The sequence below is a fragment of the Apostichopus japonicus genome, chromosome 19, assembly GCF_037975245.1.
Source record: "Apostichopus japonicus isolate 1M-3 chromosome 19, ASM3797524v1, whole genome shotgun sequence".
Taxonomy (NCBI): domain Eukaryota; kingdom Metazoa; phylum Echinodermata; class Holothuroidea; order Aspidochirotida; family Stichopodidae; genus Apostichopus; species Apostichopus japonicus.
Window position 1 is genome coordinate 5,452,482 of NC_092579.1, and position 24,769 is coordinate 5,477,250.

Genomic DNA, 24,769 nt, shown 5'->3' on the forward strand with positions numbered 1-24,769 from the left:
AGCCCCATGGTATTTGTGAGCTATTTTTATTTTGACAATTTAATATCATACCAAGTTTCTTTACCTTTAAGTAAGCCTGGTTTCTGGAAGGAGGCGAGATGGCTGCACGACGAGAGAGCGAGGGGGACTCTGTGGAGAGGCTTATTGCCGAGATAGAGGCACTGGAGAGAGAAGCAGAGGTTTGTCAATTTAATCTTACCAGGGATAGGGATTGGTTATATAATAGGGGTACTTCGCCAGGTAGAGGGGTTTGTAATTCAACTGCCTTAGGTGACTCGTTCCGTAAACCTATTATTATGCCAGATAGTTATGATGGGAAAAGAAAGTGGGATCATTACCTGACTCATTTTACAGTCTGTGCGGAAATTAATGGGTGGACGGAATTAGAAAAATCAAAATTCCTTGTAGCTAAGTTAACTGGGCACGCCCAGGAGGTATATATGGGACTATCATCTACAGACCGTGGTAGTTATGAGACCACTGTAAACGCACTTTCTAGATTTTTTGCTCCAGCGGCCCTGACTAGCGCTAGAAGGGCAAAATTAAGATCTAGAGTACGGGCAGAGGGTGAGACCTTACCTGGGCTGTGCTCTTCAATCCGTCGGGAAGTGATAGAGGCTTATCCCGGCCTGGATATGCGAGCACATGACGAGTTAGCTCTAGAGTCTTTTTTGGGTGCTTTACGTGACAGGGATGCTAGGATTGTTGTTCGAAGGGGTAGACCCAAGACAATAGAAGATGCTCTGCATCTTGCCCTTGAGGTGGAGGCTATTGACCAGGCAGAAGGGGTGATGAAACCCCGGCGTTCTGCCTATACTGTTTCGGCATCGTCGGATACGGTTGGCGGAATTACTGAAAGATTGGATAGGCTGGAAGTACAATTGGGAAAAGTTTTGGAGGACAATGCTAGGTTAAGTCAATTTGTTCAGCAAGGTCCGCCAGCGCCACCCCCTTTGACTGGGTCTGGGCCTGGTCCCATGCAGTGTTGGAGGTGTGGGCAGTTAGGTCACATTAGCCGATACTGTCCCTCTAAGCCAAGTAGACAGGGATCGGGAAACTAGAGTCAGTCGGGGATGAGGGGTGCCCCTCGACTGAGCGAATTGAAGCCCTGCAACGTTATGGAAATGGGGAGAAGGTCAAGCCAGGGGGAGCTTTGTGTGCAAATATATGTATCTCTAATACCGAGATTCCTTTTTTAGTAGATACTGGCGCTGGTACTACCATCATTAGTGTTCATACATGGGAGCGTTTATGCTCTGCAGGTAATTTGGCTCCACTTACTGAGACGGTAGCCAGTTTTGCCGGTGTTGATGGTAGGCCACTCCAAGTAAAAGGTAAATGTAATTTAACTTTCAAATTTCACACCCTGAAGATTCCAGTGCAAGTCCTAGTTGCCAGTATCACTGCTCCTGGTTTACTTGGAATTGACTTTTTAAGAGAACATGAATGTTTGATACAATTGGGAGGTGAACCCCTATTGTTTGTTGGTAGGACCCGCTTAGCTGTTCCTCTTTGTGAGACTCCGCTGGATCAGCCAATTAGGGTAGCACTGGTTGAGACAGTCTTTATCCCTGCAGAGAGCGAGATTATGGTGTCAGGGGTGTTAGAATTGATATATGGAGTGCCCCCGGGGAAGCTGAATGGGCCAGGCCTACTGGAAACTAAACCCGGAGTGCCTGAAAGCCGCCATGTTATGGTTGGACGTGCTTTAGTTGATACTTCTAGAAGGACTGTCCCTATTAGACTATTAAATGGTACTTCGAATCCTGTAACATTGTACAAAGGTACCCATGTAGGCATAGTTTCCCCCATTGCCAACGTTGTGGAGGCAGATGAGGTAGAGAACAATTATACCAGTGGATTACCGGCCGAGATGGAAGATTTGCTCCATCGAAGTGGGGAGGGTGTACCCGATTGTGAGCGTATTCGTTTGAGGCAGTTTTTGCAGGATAACCGTAGTGTGTTCTCTTGCGAAGGTGACCCCTTAGGAAGGACTGGGTTGGTTAAGCACTGCATTGATACGGGTGATGCAACCCCAATCCGACAGCTCCCTAGGAGACTTCCCTTTCATAAACGGGTAGAAGCACAGGCCGAAGTGAATGAGATGTTGACGCAAGGCGTCATTTCCCCTTCTAAGAGTGCGTGGTCCTCCCCAGTGGTACTAGTGAAAAAGAAAGATGGCTCTTTGCGGTTTTGTATAGACTATCGTAGGTTAAATGACGTTACTAATAAAGACGCCTTCCCATTGCCTAGGATAGATGATAGCTTAGATGCATTGTCAGGGGCTAAGTGGTTTTCTACCCTTGATCTAAAAAGTGGGTACTGGCAAGTCGAAATGGACCGTAGAGACAGGGAGAAGACAGCCTTCTCAATGGGTAGTGGTCTTTATGAGTTTAATGTGTTACCTTTTGGATTGTGCAACGCCCCTGCCACTTTTCAGAGATTAATGGAGCAGGTACTTCGTGGGTTACATTGGCAAATATGTCTTATATATATCGATGATATCATAATATATGCCCACACGATAGAGGAGCATTTAGTACGCCTAGGAGAAGTTTTCGACCGATTAAGGGGGGCAGGGTTGAAGCTTAAGCCTTCCAAGTGTGACTTGCTCAAAAAGGAAGTCAAGTATTTAGGTCACATTGTCTCTAATCACGGGGTGGGTACCGATCCCAGTAAGATCGAAGCAATCACAGATTGGCCCCCTCCCACAACACTGAAGCAACTAAGAGGATTTCTGGGACTGTGTTCCTATTACAGGAAATTTATTAGGAACTTTGCAGAAATTGCCAGTCCCCTACATGCACTAACAAAGAAAGGCCAAAGGTTTCTGTGGTCTGAGGAGTGTGAAGAACGATTTCAGACTCTGAAATCTAAACTGACGACAGCTCCCGCCTTAGCCTACCCAAATTTTAGTCAGATGTTTATCCTTGATACTGATGCTAGCAATACGGCAATAGGGGCTGTGTTGTCTCAGACCATTAGGGGTGAAGAACATCCTGTGGCCTATGCCAGTCGTACGCTAAGCAGTAGTGAAAAGAAATATTCCGTAACACGTAGAGAGCTTCTTGCTGTTGTAACTTTTATTAAGAATTTCCGCCCCTACCTTTATGGCAGGAAATTTTTGTTACGCACGGATCATGGCTCCCTCCGTTGGTTGTATAACTTTAAATCCCCCGAGGGTCAGGTAGCTAGGTGGCTGGAAGTGCTGGGCACATATGATTTTCAGATAGAAACTAGGCCTGGCAGAGTGCATGCCAATGCAGACGCTTTGTCGAGAAGTGATCCCCCCATGGTGCATTCGGGAGCACTGCCTGCCAACCCTCCGATAGAGACCCCAGGGTTATGTAACATAGTTACGGCGGACTCTAATTGGGTTGAGAGCTGTACCAAGGAGCAGCTCAGGGGGTACCAACTAAAGGATAGTAATATTGGGCCAGTGTTGAATTGGAAGGAGAGTGGTTCTCGTCCTCCCTGGGAGCAGATTAGTGGGTTAGATAGGGCGGCAAAAGCTTATTGGGGCCAATGGGACCTGTTAAGCATTAAGGATGGTGTATTGTATAGACGTTGGGTGTCAAATACCGGTGCCCACGATAGGGATGTAATAGTGATGCCTCAGGTCCTGAGAGAGGATGTATTGTACGAGTTACATAATTCTCCAACCGGGGGTCACTTAGGACAAAAGAAGACAAGAGGGAAAGTTCTAGCCAGATGCTACTGGTTTGGTATGAAAAGAGATGTTGAAAATTGGTGTCGAAAATGTGAGCTCTGTGCCCGTCGTAAGCCCCCCAACCCCCAATCGAGGGCGCAGATGAAAGTTGTTAAGATAGGTGAGCCTCTCCAAAGGGTTGCCATAGATGTTTTGGGCCCCCTTCCAGAGACTTATAATGGCAATAAATATATTATTGTAATTGCAGATTATTTTACCCGTTGGACAGAGGCTTATCCGGTCCCCAATCAGGAGGCTGCAACTGTAGCGTCGGTAGTAGCTGAACAGTTTGTGGCACGCTTTGGTGTGCCACAGATTATTCATACCGACCAAGGGTCAAATTTTGAGTCTAATTTGTTTAAGGAACTTTGTAAGTTACTAGGGATAGAAAAGACAAGAACTACTGCATATAGACCACAGTCAGACGGTTTAGTAGAACGGTTCAACCGTACGTTAGAGCAAATGCTTTCTGTGTATGTAAATGAAAATCAGAAAGATTGGGATGTACATGTTCCTTTGGTTTTAATGGCCTTTCGTTCAAGCCCGCAGGAAACCACGGGGTATTCCCCGAATCTACTAATGCTGGGACGAGAGACTACACTTCCACTAGAACTGATGATCGGCCAACCAGTCTCAACAGTGGTTGCCTCTACAACTTCGGAATATGTCATGACCTTCGCCCAGAGGTGTGAAAAAGCTTTCCGCATTGCACGCGACCACAACACACTGGGCCAAAAACGACAGAAACGGTATTATGATGCACGCATCGCCAAGGTGGCATCTTCGTATTCGGTCCAAGACAAAGTATGGGTAGCAGTACATGCTAAAAAGAAAGGCCGATCTCCCAAACTACAGTTGAGATGGAATGGACCGTTTGTCATCACACACAAACTCTCAGACTGTTTGTATCGTATTAGGCACATCGATTCTACAAAACTGAAAGTAGTTCATGTGGACCGGTTAAAGAAATATGTGACTCCCGATGAACTTAATCAAATGACGGTTACACCGGAGCACACTACGGTAGAGCCAACAACACAAATTGCCCCCGACAAGCATATAACTGATATGGGCTATGAGGAAGTTCTTGAAGAGGAGTTGGAGGATATCGTTGAGACTGAGGGGGAGAGGCCCCCAGAATTGTTAAAGCGGAAGCGTCGCCCACCAGTGTGGATGCAAGATTACGAACGATATTAGCTTGACTGATCACTTCGCTTATATTTGAATAATTTGTAGAAAGGTACTGTGAAGGAAACTGAAACGTTATGTTTGAGAACGCCATACCTCTGTGCATGGGGGTCGGAAAGTGATTCAGTGATCGTTATGGAAAGGATTTTTTTTTGGAGATGAACGGAAATGCTGTCTTGGAGAAAACCAATTGTGGTGGTGATAGATTGTAGATGTAACGAACTCTAGAATTGTAAGTTCGGGGCCTCAGGTCGCCTAGGAGGCCGGGGGTCCCCTACACATGTATATATAGAGAGGGAGCGAATATGTTTGGCGAAGTATAGAAATTGTGCAAGTTGATATACCACGTTATATGTATTATATTACTGGGTAGTGTGTTTGGACATCGAGGGCGAGTCCTTTCGAGAGAGTTGGGGGTGGTGTTACGCCCTGGGTTGTTCGGGATGCGTGTACCCCGTATTTCGAACACGCCCAGGGCTACTAAGAATATGTTTTCCCGTTTTGTTTGAATAATTTACCCTGCGATTTGTTGTCCATTCATTCACCATTCCATTCACTTTTGTTTTATTATGCAGGTCTCTTTCGCTCTCCCCGTCGTCTGCCATCACCAGCATTCCGGGAATTCGCTCTTTTATTACACGAGTTGTTCTGTTTAGCGTGTATCTATTTTACTATCACTTGCTCTCTTAACCTTGTTTAATTAAGACGTTGTTTTTCTTATGTATTTTGCATTGTGGAAACTTAATTTATTTCGTTGAAGTTCGGGCAGAGAACTGGAGACCAGCGGTGAGCAGCACGGCAATTACAGTATAGTATTATTTTAAAGGCAAGGTTCATTTATTTTAGAGAGCGGGTCCGGGAGTGAAGGCTGACTACGGGCGCCATTCCTTTTGTATAGTATAACTAATAAGTTCCCGTCCTGGTTGGCTTCGTTGCATTTTTAGACTCCGGAGGTAGGGTCAAATTAGGGCTCTCCCCGGAGGTATTGCAGAAGTTAATCGGGGCGGGACCACATTAGGCAGTATTAGTTCAGTCTGCCGTTGGCGCCCCGTGTCGGGTATTCACTCTCGTGATTCTTAAGAGCCGTGCTGCCCACGCCCTGGTATGTAAGTGTATTTGTTATTGATTTAAACTTAATCTCTGCCCGTTGTTTGCTTTTATATTTGTATACGGCAGAAAGTCACTGCCTTATTTTTGTTAAGTGTATGTTTAAAGTTAATTAAGCTATTAAATTGTTGATTTGAGACCCAGTTCTCTTTAACTATATTCTTCTCTCTCTTTTGTGTTTTGGTTCAAGCCCTGCTAGCATAAGTCTTCACCCCCCCCCCCCCTTCCCCTGCTCTGACATCAGGTGGCCTCCAGCTGCCTGATTTCCCACGCTACCGCTCGGCCGGGGTACAGGGGTGTTACAATATCACATACAAGGATACTATTCACCCCAACTGTTTCATAAACTATGCTGTCAAGCATAGAGAACGGGATTTTATTCAACCCTTTGTAATGAACTCATCGGTTATAGGCCTCAATAATGAAGGTCATAGTTTGTCATTTCCACCAGTGTTTCTTTGGACTTTGTGGGTGTCATGATACAGGGAGCTACCAGCTCCCGCATGCATCATGTAACATTTCTTTCTGGGCGACAAATTTGTCTAAGTAAAAATGCAGTGTGTCTCACTTTGATCTGAGAGTGTAATCATACTTTGAACAGTAGGCCTGTACTAGGTTGGTAAATTTGTTGAACACTGAACATTATTCGCAAAATGCTGCTTCAAAATCGATATTCCTAACATCTTTCAAACGTTTATTGGTGTCTAGAGTAATCACATCGATCCCCAATAAGAGAATACTTTGGTATAAGTACAATTTTTCGTTATATTGAGACTTGTATGTTATCATATCGAATATGGATGGCTTAATGGACATGAAACAATCGAACCAACCCATACGCCGTCATCTGGTGAATTTTAGACCTGCTCTGTTAGAGTATGTTATTGTGTTAAGTACGGAAAGGTGTCTTTTATCAGAGCACTGGTCAGGGGCGTAGCGAGCGGGGGGGGGGTGTGGGGGTGTCACACCCAGTGGCGGAGATTTCTTGTCAGAAGTGGGGGGTTGCTGGCCATTGATGAAATAAAAAGTCATAACTGCTGGCTCACTATCTAAGTGGAGCGCCACCATAAGTTGGCGCGAAGTGCACAAGAATTTTTTGGCAAATATTGCCTCCCAGATTGCAGTAAATGGCACTGCCCAGGCCTTGAAAAGCTGCATTTAACCAGTGGCGTATGCAGGATTTTCTAACCCGGGGGGGGGGGGGCGCTTATTACTATCTAAGCGGAGCGCCACCATTGGTTGGCGCGCAGCGTACAAGCAAATTTGTGGTTTTGGTACCCCCAGATCACCGGAAATGGCTCTTCTCGGGCTTGAAACTGACCAACCATATGTACACTTTTGCCTGAGAACCAAGTTTTTTCCAAATACTTTTTTTCTCATCTATAACTTCGTCACCAGTCACACATCATGTTCGACTTCATCACATATCCTGTGGATTATTGCTTTTGTAGGTGATTCTTCATCGCGGCCCACAATATCCGTCAGCCCCACTGTTCAGAATTTGAAAATTAACAATTCTCGTGAATAAATTCACTTCAAAACATACCCATAATGTTGCACAAAATATCATCTATGGACAACCGATATAGAAAAACCTCCTTCAAACCCTAACAGACGGGTCAAAATTGCACGAGTATGATGAAGTATGATGAAGAATGTTGGTTAGGGAATTTTCGAAAATTCAGACGGCTACTAAAAAATTTCGTTGAAGGAAATAAAAATATACCAGACATTTCCGAAACCGAACACTACACACATCGACAGTTTTGAGCATGGACGCAGATCAGTCTTGGATAATGGTGGGGACGCGTGTCTGTTCTATGACACTATCTAAGCGGAGCGCGACCATGGGTTCGCGCGTAGCGCACGATTTTTTTGGGCAAATATACCTCCCAGATCGCCGGAAATAACACTTCCCAGACCTAATGATGCTCCTAAACCTCCTTAAGTTTTAGATCTCATTGGCTTAGAAATTTAGTTTGGAGAAATACATGGGCGTCTGCAGAAAGAAAATCAGGGGACAAATAATCCAAGTAGACTTTTGTAGATACGATGGGTCTGGGGTCCTCTCCCAGAAAACAAATATAGACTGCCGCAAATGCGATTTCCGTCCCAAGGGCGTAGGAACCGTGGGGGCTGGGGGGGCGCCAGCCCCCCCAGTGAAAAATGTGGAGGGGCGGAAGTATCATTCCGCCCCCCCGGTTCGCAAGTCAGAAAACCCCTTTTTCATTTCCAAATGAGAAAAAAAATCTCATTTGGAGCACCAAATTGCATCTAAGGCCAGGTGAAAATACAAAATTAAGTTTACAAAATGCAGTGGGTGTTGAAGTGTGCTATATTGCACCAAATTGCATCTGAGGCCACCTGGAAATGCACAAAATTCGCCATTTGGAGCATATAACATAGGCTATAACAGAACATTACTGGCAAAAACTAGGGGGGGTTGATTGTGTGGGCCAACCCCCCTCTTCAAAAAGTGGGGGGGTTAAAACCCCCCCAACCCCCCCTGTTTCTCCGCCACTAGTCACACCCCCCCCCCCCCAATAATTTGGTCGCTGTCGGCAAATTTTGGGTCTGTCGGCAAAAGGAGAAAAGGTGAAGAGAGCGGTAGGGGAAGAAAGAAGGAAAGCTGAATAGAGAAAGGAGAACGGGGGCTTCTTCTGTGCCAAATTTGACTTAAAATATGCACCAGATTGCATCTAAGGACGTTTCAAAACTAAAAATTTTCAAAAGGGGAGGGGTAGACCCCCTACCCTTAGACCACTCCCCCATTTCAGTCACCACTTCCAGATCCGTCGGCAAATCAAATTTGACTTAAAATATGCACCAGATTGCATCTAAGGACGTTTCAAAACTAAAAATTCTCCAAAGGGGAGGGGTACACCCCCTCCCCTTAGACCCCTCCCCCATTTCAGTCACCACTTCCAGATCCGTCGGCAAATCAAATTTGACTTAAAATATGCACCAGATTGCATCTAAGGACGTTTCAAAACTAAAAAATTGCCAAAGGGGAGGGGTACACCCCCTCCCCTTAGACCCCTCCCCCATTTCAGTCACCACTTCCAGATCCGTCGGCAAATCAAATTTGACTTAAAATATGCACCAGATTGCATCTAAGGACGTTTCAAAACTACAAAATTGCCAAAGGGGAGGGGTACACCCCCTCCCCTTAGACCCCTCCCCCATTTCAGTCACCACTTCCAGATCCGTCGGCAAATCAAATTCTCCACACCCCCCCAACAAAAAAACCTTCGCTACGCCCCTGGCACTGGTACTGGGAAACGGTTTAAGTTGCCTAGCCCGCACCGAACAACTTATCCAACTTGAAAAATGTAGTAAATAATCCAAAATGAAGGAATATGTAATTCTGTGGAATCTTTCAGTGGGAGTTGGCTTGCTGCTTGCTTTAGCTGAATCGATTAGCAATTTTAATCTTACTTTATCCCCTCCCCACGAACCCCCTGTGGATGTCAGAGTTGTCCACGAACCCACAACTTTTCGAGACAAGATCTGAGTCATTATTATACTACAATACGCATAACAGTGCTTCGTAAAAGATCAAGTTCATGGTGTAATATTGTAATGAAAATAAACAAGAGATGAACAAATATTTATTTGTAAACTTCAAGATCAGATCAGCTCTTTATCTTCACGACGTACTGTCATGCGTACAACAACTTCACCAAAGTGGAGTGTTAGCTCAGTTGGAGTGTTAGCTCAGTGGAGTGTTAGCTTTGTGGAGTGTTATCTCAGTGGTTAACACCGGTGCCTTTCAATCATAAGGTCCCCGGTTCGAGTCACTCCCAGATTAATGTATGTCGTCCAGTTACAGGGTTGTTGACAATTAACAATTCATAATCATGGACGTTAAATATGAATGTGAGAGACTGACTTCGGTCAGCTTGCAGCTTTGATAAGCCAATTAGGCTTCTTCGCGAGTTCCTGCTTGCAGGAGGATCTAATATACATACAAAGTCACGCGGCCTGTGTCTGTTTCATAATTCAGCTATTTATCACATGCACGTTACGGTATCCTACTTTTATGGCAACATATGCGTATGGAACGCGAAAAGAGTTTGTCGATAGGTACGACTTTTGTACATTACTAAAGTATATGATATATCAGATTTAAGTTCAACAAAAAGCACTCTAGTTTTCACTTTCAGAAACGTCTCACGAACCCCCTGGGATGGACTCACGCACCCCCTGGGGATTTATGCACCTCAGTTAGAGAACCCTTGGGCTACAGCGAGAAGGGTAAGATTTAGTCCCATTCCATTCTGAATTCTGAGGTTCTTTGTCAATATTAACCTTCATTGTCGTGCACCCGGGGGATGGGGGATCTATCCCCCAAACATTCGACTAGGGGGAAGGTCCATGTAATCATCAACCCCACCCCAATGTTATGTATATGCGTGTGCCAGATAGTACAGGTTTTCTCCACATGGAAAATAATGATTAATTAAAGAGAGGGTGGTCATTTAAAAGGGTTTTTAATGTTGAAATAAGGTAACAAAATCGGGAAATGGAGATATATCCCTCATCTGACTGGGGGGGGGGGCGAGGGGGATGACCCGTCTAATCATCTCCCCCGTGTTATATATAGACCCTAACAAATGTTACATCGTTAGAAAGTTGAACGTAAATACTGTAATTGTACGTGTCTATGTCGCTATGACTGTGCCTGTAGCTCGGAAGAGTTGGTAATCGCGTCCTTGGCGAAACATTATTTGGTAGGATGTTAACGGACAACCCTCCGCTCCCCGGGAATCTCACTTGCACTTTGCTCTTGGTTCGCTACCGTACCCCTCATCTCAAAATATGTGGATAACCTCATCCCCCTCCCTCCCCTCCCCACCGATGTCAAAAAGATATCTACGCCACTGTTCACCTTTATTCCGATGTTTTCATTTGTACATGTGAAGTGTGGGAAAGGCCTCGCTATAGATACAGGATGATGAAACTTCGTCGTGAACTTTCCATAAACGGTGCCATTTGCATAGGGTATTGTGTTATATACAATGCATTGGAACAGCAGTGTCGGAAGTCATTATCTTGTATAGCCATATAAGCTAACTATAATCAACATTTCCGAGTACTCCAACTTTTACTTTCGATATTTAACTGAGCACAAATAACGACCTTTGAACACAGATACAGTTTTATTTCAATGCAAAATCATATTTGTAAGCTCTCCTGTACAGACTGTTAGACTTAACGTGTTTGGTAAAGCAGCCAGCTCGAGCTAAAACGAAACTACGTTAGTGCATGGCTAGTCCAAACTGCTAAATAACGTCAGTGTTGCCTATAGGAACTCTTGATATTAAGTATTAAAGCAGTACAGTATATTCAGTGGCGTAGGAAGGTACTTTCGAGTGGGGGGGCTGAAGACTGATGGCCGGCTTGGGGGAGGGGTCTAAGGGGAGGGGGCGTCCCCCTCCCCTTTGGAAAATTTTTTGCATTTCCAGGTGGACTCAGATGCAATTTGGTGCAATATAGCACACTTCAACACCCAATCCATTTTGTAAATAATTTTGCATTTTCACCTGGCCTTAGATGCAATTTGTGCTCCAAATGAGATTTTTTTCTCATTTGGAAATGAAAAAGGGGTTTTTAGACTTGCGAAGCGGGGGGGGGGGGGGGGGGGCGGAATGATACTTCCGCCCCTCCATGTTTTTGACTGGGGGGGCTGGCGCCCCCCAGCCCCCCCGGTTCCTACGCCCTTGAGTATATTATTTAAGGTTTCTCTTAATCACCGCTATGCACTGAACAAGGCTTTCCATGTTAATTTTATTTGGAGGCCGAAATTGTGTTCCAATGGGAATGGAAGTTAATTAAGGCAGACTCATAGAAGAACGGAGCTCACCCAGGAAGCTCAGCATCTTACGCCTGCATGCAATTGCACTGACACACACGATGAACCGATTTGGAACATATTTTCATCCACTCTATTTACTCCCGTCTGAATCCCCCAACCTCACTCCCTCCCCTATTTATCCAAAATGTCAAGTATACTCTGAAGTGAACACTTCATCTCCTTATTTTTTCACGTTTCTATTTTGAATAATAACAAAAATCGTAGAGAATTTTCCAATATTCCGCTATTAGATAAGACTATGCGACCGTTGACCACACAAGTCGGCCGTAGCTATATGAAAGACGCTATAACGTTATCCGCCTTCCACAGACTTATGTTAGACAAATATGGTGGCCCACTTACTTAATGGAAGTTAGATTGAGGGAGAGGGATATCTCAGGCTATGTGATTATCTCAATGATATGTAGACTTTACAGACGGACCACCTGTATATTGATGTTAAGCCAGCCCCCACCCCCCCTCCACTCCTCTCCCTCCCTTTTTGAGACTGAATTTATATGTAATTTAGTAAGGTACGACATAACATTCCAAGTATGATTCAAATAGGTTAAATTAAACAAGAAGAAAAACATCAACGAACTGCTTTAAGTTCAATATTAAATTTAACATCACGCGATATGGTTTATACCTAAGAGGTCAAGGGTTAGTGGGCGTAGTTTAGTCTTTTACTCATTCGCTACTGTATATATACCAGATCAGATCAAGCCTGTCCTCCTCTCTTACTGTAGCAGTCAACCCTCCATTACCTCTTTCGTGCCCCACGCTTCAGTGTTTATTATCTAATATTCAGTAGATAATTTCTTCGATCCTCTGATCAAAGCCATAGCAATCCGTTTTCTTTTCAACGATCTCAAAGGACCATCTGTTTGAAATTTGTGTTATCACTTCACGCTCCGTTGAACTGCCAGCAACTCAGCATACAAACCTATCGAATTAAATCAAGAACAAGTAGTTTATATTCAAGACCTTTCGAAGAATATTAGCTGTACCTCACCTGCACCTGTCTTACAGAGACGTCTATCATTGTAAATTTGTAAGTAAAACGAAAACATTTATGAATTTTTATTAGCAGCATTCCAGTATAGGGAAGTTTATCTAAATTGTACAACATGCTTATACGGGACAGTTTATATAAATATATCAATTTCTTCAAAGAAACTTTCCTCTTTTCACCATCGTATATAAATTCATTAATTTTACGAAATTTAAACTATTTTGTCACGATTTCGTCGTCTTTTCGCAATCCAACATGAACTAAAGATAGCTGCAAGTTAAAGAGTATGTCCAGGGAATCTTTCCTGATGACCAAAAGCATCATTTCATACATCATTAAGTGCAAGGTTGTTCGTTAAAGATCATAAAGTCCACGGCATTCACCCAAAAGAAGTCTTCTTTCCGTTCCACTGATTTCTGTATTTATTGCGATATTCCTCGATAAGAATATATATTAAAGAGTAGTATTTGTTTCTTAAGACTTTTTCTAACTTTATCCGCAGATCAGGACTCTCGCTGCATTAAAATAATTTTCTCAGAACTAATTAAGCACATTTCAAAATGGCCGCCACAAAAACCTCGTAAGATTCACTATTGTTTTCTTGTTTGTAAAAGATTCAAATGTGTTTATACCAGGCGTGTATACATGACAGTTTAAGAAAATTATTGATTATTTGTTTACTTTACATTCATCTATATACAAGCAATGTAGTATATGTAAACTTCTGAAATGGAGGAAAGAGTTCAGTGGCGAAGGTGGGGTAGGGGTGGGGTGGGCGTGGTAAAAAAAATCCTAAGGGTGGTAGGACATCACGGTGTCGTTGAATTGAAAAGGTAAAGGACCAAGTCATCTCAAATCGCCAATAAAATGGATCCTTTCTGCATTCTATGCCACGAATTCCATTATTTCCATTATTTTCAACGATATAGGACCTTTCGATTGATTAGTTTAATTTATCAGCAAAATGGCACTTCTTGATAACACTTTTCCTAAATGTCTCAACGAAAGGACACTTTTTAAATAACAAAGAATGACAAAGAACGGAACTTGTCAAAAATTGGCACTTCTAATCTATGAAACGGGGCACTTCTTAACGTTTCTGTTACAAAACAGGAGGAACTTGTATCCTCGGATTCCCCGCATCGGGTCAATCGCCCATGGATATAACACAAATGGTTATGTCAAAGCTTAGCCTGGTAGACATAAAGGGTTACTTTAAATACAAAATTAACTTAATGTTTTGTAGACTGTTAAAATACTCTGCTATCAGCCCATGTTGGGTGTCTACAACAATTTTCATTTAAAGAAATGGTCCTTTATACAAATGAGGTTCATAACTTTGAAGTGACTGGACCGTATTTAGTCTCAACAAATACCATTAGGTCAGTTTCTCTGATACAACACAAGATTCACTGTGAAGACTTTTATGGCCTCCAATGCCATATGTTAAGATGCATCGAAATTCTTCACGTAAAAAAGGTGTTAAAGGTCATCCAAGGATGTGTTTTGCTTTTAGGGTGATAAAAGAACGTGTTTTGGTGGAGTTATTGGAATTTCTAAGCAATGGATTAACATTAAGACTTAGGATTGCACTGAGGCGCCGATGCCTCGATCTCTGGACCCTTAAGAGCATTCCAGAGTTTAAGCATATTTTGAAGGTAAGTATAAGGTAAGAAGGTAAATATAGGTGGAAATCATTATTACTAGCAGTCAAATTTGTCCTTTTTTCTCTTGGACTTAATATGTCAAAGAACTCAAGACCAAATTTCTGTCTGAAGTCACCCCGTGAAAACTTTAGACCAAAGTTGGCTTTCTTGAATAGCGCCACCATTTAATGATCACTGGAGCCTTTCACCAAGTTAGCTTTCTTGAATGGCTCCACCACTTTTACACAACTTGTGGGCATCCCTCTCTCCTCTTTTGGCGCTAAATGCAAATGTATTATAATGCACTGCATGCGTGTTGTCGACAAACACAAGTTGTATCAGAAAGTTAAATCGATACCGTACATACATATGATAACGACGAATATTGAACAAAAATGAATGTGTTCAAGCAAATTAAATATAGCCTATGCAATTTCATCAATTTGACTGAAACTGCTTATTAACAATTAAGGCATATAGTCGGTGTTAATTGTAATATGTGAGAGAAATTTTTGGAAAAATATTTTCATATCCGTAAAACACACAGTAATTAATTGGAAATGTTTTTCGACATTCTGACCTTTATTTAGACAGTTTTAATAGGATACTTTAATATGAACAAATTTTATTCGGTCGATTTTCCAGTTTCTAGCACTTTATATCCCGTTTGCTATATAAAATTTCACGAAGCCATATGTATTTTCTTCACGTTAATGCGCGGGAAAGTTCTTCTTAATGGGAAACCATTGTAAGTCGTGGGTCTATAGGCCAGTATCACGATAATTCCTAATTATTAGGCCTTCAACGTCTCGTTTCTTTTATCTTCGAGACTACTTTGTCGATTAATATGCTCTGGACATCTGCCAATGTGGTCACGACTTTGTAATTCCATACATAGATCAATAACAATTCAGTACCGTTTGCAAGACCTAGGCTACTACGCAGTCTGGGGGTTGTACATCATTCCTTCGAGGCTTCGACCAAACGTCACTCTAAATTCTTCGTTACCATGGATACAACCTTCCAACCTTGACCTAACTTTTCACTTTTTGCCTTCCACACACACAGAGTGTATACAACGATACCACGATTCACTGTACAAGATGGTTACAATGTGTCGGTGATTGACGTGCTAGATACAGGCCGTTTGGCTGTCGCTGGATATAATGACAAGACAAACTGCAGCTTTATCGATCTGTTTATGTTAAAATTTGATCCTGATTCTCAAGAAAAACCGTTATTATTGACGTCAGAACCGTATTATTCTGAGGAATTTACCGAGTTTGGTTCATCATGGCGGACTGTTTGTTTACTGGATGATGGTCTGTTTTTAACGTGCTGTAAAGATACGATAGCATTGTACGATAGTAGTAGTAATGGCGGTATGGTCAAGCAAGGGAAGTTTAACGGTGAAGCCTGGTGTATGACAACCAGAGATGGGTTAGTCTATGTCGGTTTATATTCCTATAAGGTGATTGTCTTAGATGCGAGAGAATTGAGAATAAAGAAGACAATCACCTTAACAGGATTAGAAGGAGATGACTGTCCTGATGATATAACAGTTAGTAATAATAAACTGTTTATCTGTACAGTCTGTGATAGGAGAGCTTACATGTTTAATAGTGAGGGAGAAATAGAACAGGAATATACAAACACACAGTACAGAGATGCACGTAGTATAACAGTCAGTGAAGAGAAAGGATTAATATTTATATTATGGATGGGTGGTGGTATGAGTAGTCAAGTTGTTGTTTACTCTCTATCTGGGGGTCATTCTTCCATCTCAGGGGGTCATTCTTCCATCTCTGGGGGTCATATCTTGGCTTCTTTTAAAGTTCCTGATAATTCCTGCAGAATCAGGATCAATAATAACATAAACAGATTGTTTTTGGTGACCCAGGCAACTGGAGAAGTATATGAATATCACACAGTAAGTACTAATAGTAATACAGGATATATAGGCCTACGGTAAAAATTAGGACTTTTTATCACTTTTGTTCAAATAGTCCTTTGAATGAAGATCAACAAATTTGGTTTCATTCTATGCGAACAAGTGAGGAGAAGACACTCGTAGAAGTTTAGAGATCTATTTTGCAAAATTTAAAGAAAAATAAGGACACTTTTTTCCTTGGGATATGTTGGTTTTGGTAAGGTTGTCATGGAAGTGATTTGGTCTGTCAATGTTAAAGTAAAATTGGTTTCCTTATTTTCTCAGTCTTCGCGCTTCAAATGTAGACAATATTGTTTCTAGTGAATGCGGAATTTTAATAAGAGCACAACTATTACTAGTTTGTTCAGAAGGAGATCAAAATGGTGGAAAAGTAAGGGCAAAATTTTATGAAAAATTTAGGCCGTTGGATGCTTGTTGCACTTTCCAATATTAAAGCAACACACAAACTTTTGAAAATATATCTTCTTATTTTCTGAGCTTACGAGCTGCTAATTTGTAGAAATTTGGTATTATTGAATGCGGAATTTTATTAAGAACACAACTATTACTTGTTTGTTAAGAGGGAGATCAAAATGGAGGAAAAGTAAGAACAAAATTTTATGAAAAAATTAGGCAATTGGTAGCTTGTAGCACTTTCCAATATTAGAGCAGCACACAAAATTTGGAAAATATTTCTTCTTATTTTCTGAGCTTACAAGCTGCTAATTTCTACAAATTTGGTATCAGTGAATGCGGAATTTTATTAAGAACACAACTATTACTTGTTTGTTAAGAGGGAGATCAAAATGGTGGAAAATTTAGAGCAATTTTTTTTACAATAAATAGGCTATTGGTAGCTTGTAGCACTTTCCAATATTAAAGCAACACACAAACTTTTCAAAATATATCTTCTTATTTTCTGAGCTTACGAGCTGCTAATTTATAGAAATTTGGTATTATTGTATGCGGAATTTTATTAAGAACACAACTATTACTTGTTTGTTAAGAGGGAGATCAAAATGGAGGAAAAGTTAGAACAAAATTTTATGAAAAAATTAGGCAATTGGTAGCTTGTAGCACTTTCCAATATTAGAGCAGTACACAAAATTTGAAAATATTTCTTCTTATTTTCTGAGCTTACAAGCTGCTAATTTCTACAAATTTGGTACTAGTGAATGCGGAATTTTATTAAGAACACAACTATTACTTGTTTGTTAAGAGGGAGATCAAAATGGTGGAAAATTTAGAGCAATTTTTTTTACAAAAAATAGGCTATTGGTAGCTTGTAGCACTTTCCAATATTAGAGCAGCACACAAAATTTGGAAAATATTTCTTCTTATTTTCTGAGCTTACAAGCTGCTAATTTCTACAAATTTGGTATCAGTGAATGCGGAATTTTATTAAGAACACAACTATTACTTGTTTGTTCAGAGGGAGATCAAAATGGTGGAAAAGTAAGGACAAATTTTTATGAAAAATTTAGGCCATTGGAAGCTTGTAGCACTTTCCAATATTAAAGCACCACACAAACTTTGGAAAATATTTCTTCTTATTTTCTGATCTTACGAGCTGCTAATTTCTACAAATTTGGTATTAGTGAATGCAGAATTTCATTAAAAACACATCTATTACTTGTTTGTTCGGAGGGAGATCAAAATGGTGGAAAAGTAAGAGCAAATTGTTATGAAAAATTTTGGCCATTGGAAGCTTGTAGCACTTTCCAATATTAAAGCACCACACAAACTTTGGAAAATATTTCTTCTTATTTTCTGATCTTACGAGCTGCTAACTTGGTACTAGTGGATGCGGAAGTTTATTAAGAACACAACTATTACTTGTTTGTTAAGAAGGAAAAGTAAGCACAATATTTTATGAAAAATTTAGGCCATTACAATCTTGTTGCACTTAAGTGCTGGAAAATATCAAATAAAAATAAGTGCTATTTTTTAGGCAATGATTTCTATTCTAGGTCAAAACTTTGCAAATTGATGCAAGATGAATGGTCCATAGCGTAAGCTCAGACTTAAAAAGTGTAGTTCCTTTATCATTAATATTGGCTGTCAAAGTCTGCTAAAATATTCAAATTTGACAAAAATCAATGCAAACTATTGTTAAGTACACAACAGGTGCAATTTTCCTTGCAATGAGGTAAAATTCAAGAAAAATTTTGGGCAATATGTTTTATCTTATTTTAGGCCATAGTGATTAGTTTTGCACTAGTTAGTGCATCCATGTATAGCAAATGATGATACCTTGATTTGATCACAGTATTTACAGGGGCGGATCCAGGATTTTGAGAAAGGGGGGGCCGACATCCCGATGGTAGCACTTTAGTGATCTGCGTCCTGGGGGAGGGGTCTAGGGGGAGGGCCCCCTCCCCCTTGGAAATTTTTGGTTAATTGTGAGTGCTTAGATGCAAAATGGTGAAACATTTCGCCAAAAACTAGAAAAACCAGAAACGTTGCAGACACGCTTTTTTGTGCACATATTTTTGCTCGATAGACACATATTTAAGAACGCTCAACAGTGCATGTACAATGGATACACTATTATTGTGTCGATTCGTTTTTTCTTTTGCGCGAAAATTATGACGCCAGATTCACCCCAAGAAAAGACATAAAACAAGATATGTTCAATGAGATAATTATACTTATTAATGAAATGGGGGTGTAGGCGGTTTTACACTATCTAACGCAACGTAGTCGCCAAGAACCTGAAGTATTTTTAAGGGAGGGCCTGATAATAAGCGGAAACGGATCACCGACCGAAAATATATCGGAATTTGTGGATTATTTCTTGCTTCCTATTCAGGGGCGTAGCGAAGGTTTTTTTGTGGGGGGGGGGTGTGTGGAGAATTTGATTTGCCGACGGATCTGGAAGTGGTGACTGAAATGGGGGAGGGGTCTAAGGGGAGGGGGTGTCCCCCTCCCCTTTGGAAAATTTTTAGTTTTGAAACGTCCTTAGATGCAATCTGGTGCATATTGTAAGTCAAATTTGATTTGCCGACGGATCTGGAAGTGGTGACTGAAATGGGGAGGGGTCTAAGGGGAGGGGTGTCCCCTCCCCTTTGGAAAATTTTTAGTTTTGAAACGTCCTTTGATGCAATCTGGTGCATATTTTAAGTCAAATTTGATTTGCCGACGGATCTGGAAGTGGTGACTGAAATGGGGGAGGGGTCTAAGGGGAGGGGTGTCCCCTCCCCTTTGGAAAATTTTTAGTTTTGAAACGTAATTAGATGCAATCTGGTGTATATTTTAAGTCAAATTTGATTTGCCGACGGATCTGGAAGTGGTGACTGAAATGGGGAGGGGTCTAAAAATTGGAAAAATTTTTAAAATATTAAAAATTGGAAAATTTTTAGTTTTGAAACGTCCTTTGATGCAATCTGGTGCATATTTTAAGTCAAATTTGGCACCGTAGAATTTCCATTTCGATATTATTTTTATGGCAGTCGGCAGAAGAAGAATTAATTGGGACCAATTATCGAACTGTGTTTTCTCTTTCACCGATCGTTGAAATAGTGAAACTTCGTGATGAAAATGTTCAGAAAACTTTCCGGTAATGAGAAATAACAACATTCATTGATATACAAGCGAGAAACGTTAAAAATTGTGTACAATTCGTGAGCCGTGTCCTTAAGTTTTCCACGGAGAACGAATGACATCTGCGATGACGTCATTCTGAACAGAGGATAATAACAACACGTTGTCACACGATAGCGCGACTCATGGGCTACGGCCTATACGGAAGCCTTTAATTCCATTTCTTTCACTGAGTTGCCGGCGATTCTGGCACTCGTCTAGCTGAGCCTGGCTACAGTAGCTATACTGACGGCCGTGACATTATCAGTTATTTGCCGAGAGGTTTTTAACTTGCAGGCGTCGGGTGATTGGATTGGTGAATGAGTTTATCAGATGAAGAACTGGAAAATCGAAATAACCGATAAAGAAGCTCCCGTTCTCCTTTTCTCTATTCAGCTTTCCTTCTTTCTTCCCCTTCCGCTCTCTTCACCTTTTCTCCTTTTGCCGACAGACCCAAAATTTGCCGACAGCGACCAAATTATTATATATAATATAATAAATCAAAAAATAAAACCAAAATCTCAAAGGTTTACTTGTTAACTCAAGGTTTCATACTAACGAAGAATCAGCTGACTCTCAAGGTTCACACGAAGCTCTTTTAGATGCTCTTATAGCTGCATTATGAGCCCATAAAAACTCGTGCACAGAAAATAGATGCATTTGGAGAACGAGACGCCCAGGCCGAATATAAAATATTCAAAGGCTACTACTGATGAAGCTCCTATAAAGTTTGAGAGCAGAAACCGGTCTAGTTGGTCATAAGAACCTACACTAGTCTCTCCTACTATTAACAGTACACTCAATTCACCTAATAGGTGCAATTATGCTTCACCACGAGGAGCATGCTATAAGTTCATGTTCCTTGGGCCCTCCCTTAAAAATACTTCAGGTTCTTGGCGACTACGTTGCGTTAGATAGTGTAAAACCGCCTACACCCCGTTTCATTCAGATAATTATGATATACTTGCTAACTGTGCATTGATTTTCCCTGACAGTAATAGTCAGCACTATAGTAGGATGGTGACTTCGAAGTTCGGCCACTTAAGACTTAAAACACCCCAAAACTAAATCTTCTGGTATAAATCATTTGAAAATATACTTCATATGGTGGGAGAATTTTGTTATAGTACGATACACGGCCAAACTTTCTTTCCTGCAAACTGTTTTCACGTTGTTTTCCAAGAAGATTCTTCGTGATTGTGGAACTGGTATTTCTTGCTAGAGTATTGCGAAGTTCGGACGCGCAACCCACAGTGTGGCGCTGGTGATAAAATTGGTGGCGCAGTTGCTCTTTCAGTAATTATAACAGACTTCATAGATCTTCGTCATTTTGTTGACAAATTTGTAAGTAATTTCTTGCACACGGGTCATTTTGGAGAGAAAATAACTGTAGCTTCGTACTTTTTGGTGAAATTTGGCTCTTCCTGTAGTTTTTCATGGTGAAATCGTGTATTTCTTAGGGGTGGCCGATCTTCGCAGTATGGCGAACTTCGCAATACTGACTATACTGGATATATATTAGGCTTTTCTTTCACCAAGTTATGCCTATTAGGAATTTAAAGTACTCCCACATAAAAAACGCAACTGATTTCCAAAAAGGGGGGGCCGGGGCCGGGTCGGCCCCCCCCTGGATCCGCCCCTGATTTAAGTCTTGATAAAATGGTATGACACAAGGTTGCTTCTACTGTATTTTGGGATGTAGGGGTGGTTTATTTTGGTCCAAAGTAGTAAAAAAGCAGAAAAAGAAGGGGAAAATGTGACCTTAGCCTTGTGGTACTATTTTCACACTGTCAACATAGTAAAGGCTGCAAAATTTGCAAAGCCATTGAAATCATCTTCAGTACTTCTGAGGAGAATAAATTGTAGCTAAGCTCAGGCTCTACTTTAATAGGGATTGCATCAAGTCAGTTGACAGTCTTCTTGTCTCTTCAAATGGTTCATTTCACTGATGGCCTATGATTTCCATTATGAAGAATGCACAGTGTAATGTAGACTATGTAGTCCTTATAAGTAACAATAAGAAACAGATTTTGGATTAATTCCTGACAATGCTTATTAGGTACAATTTAGCTGTACTACACTCATAATGTAGGTCATATGGGAATAAGCAGGAAAAATGAGGCAAAACATTAACTGTTTTCAAAATTATGTTGATTTCTATGTTTGAAAACTAAGAAAGTAATGTATTATTGCAGTGTATTTCTGTCAAGTTTGTGACGGTAACGATTACAGACAACACTTTGTGTATAAAGTGATAATATGCAATATCCTGCTTAATTGTCTAAATACCCAATACATCTATTAACTGTAGTGAAGATCCCCACTCATTAGCTGTCACCAAGCACACAGTGTAATGTATGCAATTGCTATGCACATGGATTTAACATGATCATTGCAGGGAGTTGTTATGGAACTCCCTGATCATTTGCTACCCATGCATGAGAATTTAGAAAGCATTACCAAATGTCAATCAGTGTAAGAACAGTGGTATTCCTGTAAAAGGCTTTTTTATACATGTCATTTGTCCACACCATATACTACTAAATAACCTCATTAAGTAACCCAGGAAACTTGGTTTAGCATGATAGTTGATAACTGCACATAGTCTCAATAATTAAATGTTTCTCATGAATTTTTTGTGATGAAGCTGTGTATAGCTCATAGTGCAGTACTGTAGCTGCACTATACGATTTAGTGTGTCCACCAATATTGAAAAGACTTCACAGTGCATATGGACTTTGATTCCGCATTTGAACTGCAGCACATGTGAAATAGCTGTGTTATTGACCGCCTACATTGCCCGAAGATCTACACTTCAAGTAGTTCTATGTCCATGATCACATTCCCACACAAACATGGGTTACAATGTAGTGTTTATTGGCCAAATTTGGAGAATAAATTGTTAAGCCCATTAAACTATAATTTTAAGTTGGTGGCGTCATGAATCAATCTACAATAATCTGCCTAATACAGCTTAATGTATAGAATAATGTAGTATGTATAGTCTTAAAATCAATCAAACCAATTTCCCACTTTTAATACTTCTAATTTATCTGAAATAAATTTATAATACTGTAGTTGAAGGAACTCAGGTAAATCACAGCCACATTATTCACACCTTCATATTAAAATAAATCCCTCCCTTTGAATGTGTGCTGTTTCAATGCCTCAATCTATGTTATAATCTGCTACCACCAGTATATTTATTTGATTTTCTTGACATTGTCTTTTTGTTATAGAGTGACATCCTTAGTTTTGGTAACCTCCTGATGTGCTCAGAGTCAATGATTGGCAAAAAAGACTGTCAGAAGCTACTTGACTACCTTAAGGTTCCAGCTAAGGAATCAAACGACATTATTGAGAGTGATGCACCCTTTTCATCTCTTGTCCACCATCTCAGAGAGGCAGGGAAGGTTTCTTTTGAAGACATCCACCATTTAATGACAGCATGCTCTGACAAAGGACTGAGTAAATTAGTGGCAGTATTGGCTGTCTACCAACAAGCTCAAGGTATGTTTATATCAGCGAGCATAGCAAGTTAAATATATATGTTTTGAATTGCAAAACAATGCAATGTGTTGCCCACAAAATAAATAACTGCAATTGGAGGTAATATACCATATTAACTTAAGTTAATTAACCCATGGTTGATAGAAGAAGTACCCTCCATTAATACCATTTGAATAATATAATCTGATAAATAAGTAGGCAAGAAAATATATTTCATTCAATGTCAAGGGCTTGCATTAAAGTCAAATATTTGCATAAGTCTGTAACTTAGCCTTGATGTGTTGGAGGATCATTGAAGGGGCTTGACTTTGTTCAATTGCTCAGAAGCAGGGCAAAAATCAACGCCAAAGAAAGTGAAAGATTTGCATGGTCACCTCATATACAGTAACATGCTAATGTTGGACCAAAACTTGGTGCAAGTTTGTCACAATATTTTCCTGGAAGTTTTTACTGCATAAATTATTAAGATATATTGAGCTATGTTTGTTAACATAACTAATTCTCATGGGTGGAAGACTTGCATAAGTCTTGTAAATTATGGGATATACTCAATCAAAGGTTTCATTTGAGATAAGTGCAGACAAGATTGGTAAAATTTTGTTATTTCCTTTCCATTTGAAATTTTGTAATTTAATATATATATATATATATATATATATATATATATATATGTATGTATGTATGCATGTATATATATATATATATATATATATATATATATATATATATATATATATAAATAGTAGTGGTCCATACTGATAATATAAAAGATAAACAAGCGAATATTTTTAACAACGACATACTGCTATATTTCGGAGTGGTCACCACTCCATCGTCAGGCAAAAGTACAAGATCAATTAAATACAAGGGTTTATATACATCCAAGGACGCCAATAGTGATAAGCATGAGTGATTTTTAAACTAGGAAGAAACTTGGAAACTTTTAAACTTAGAACAACCAGCAAAAAAAAATTTTTTAGTGAATATTTTTAACTTAGGGATGAATAGAACAACCAGCAATAAAAAGTAAGTAGGGATTAGAATAGCTCCAACCCGTAGCTCGCTACATTTCTATTTAGGTCAGCATTTAAGTCTTTTATTAGGAGACTCTCTTTAATCTTCCTCCTGAACCACTGGGGTTCATTACCAATAGTGGCACAATGGTCAACAAAAGTGGGCAGATGATGTTTATGCGCAGTACAATGAAGGTTAATAGCGCCTTTCT

At 40.5% G+C, this 24,769-nt stretch overlaps 1 protein-coding gene across 8 annotated transcripts in view; it reads left to right on the forward strand.

Annotated features, from left to right (window-relative positions):
• Nucleotides 1-24,769, forward strand: part of LOC139960602 (uncharacterized) — a 187,644-nt gene that overhangs the window by 78,543 nt on the left and 84,332 nt on the right. For 3 of the 8 annotated variants that reach the window (XM_071959072.1, XM_071959079.1, XM_071959078.1), the window contains exons 1-3: nucleotides 12,534-12,915; nucleotides 13,379-13,456; nucleotides 15,591-16,452. In XM_071959072.1, the coding sequence (XP_071815173.1) occupies nucleotides 13,437-13,456; nucleotides 15,591-16,452 (882 nt within the window). In that variant the 5' untranslated portion in view covers nucleotides 12,534-12,915; nucleotides 13,379-13,436. Of the gene's footprint in view, nucleotides 1-12,532; nucleotides 12,916-13,378; nucleotides 13,457-15,590; nucleotides 16,453-24,769 lie in introns of those variants that run through there. The other 5 variants (XM_071959075.1, XM_071959073.1, XM_071959076.1 and 2 more) reach the window with 5 other exon arrangements.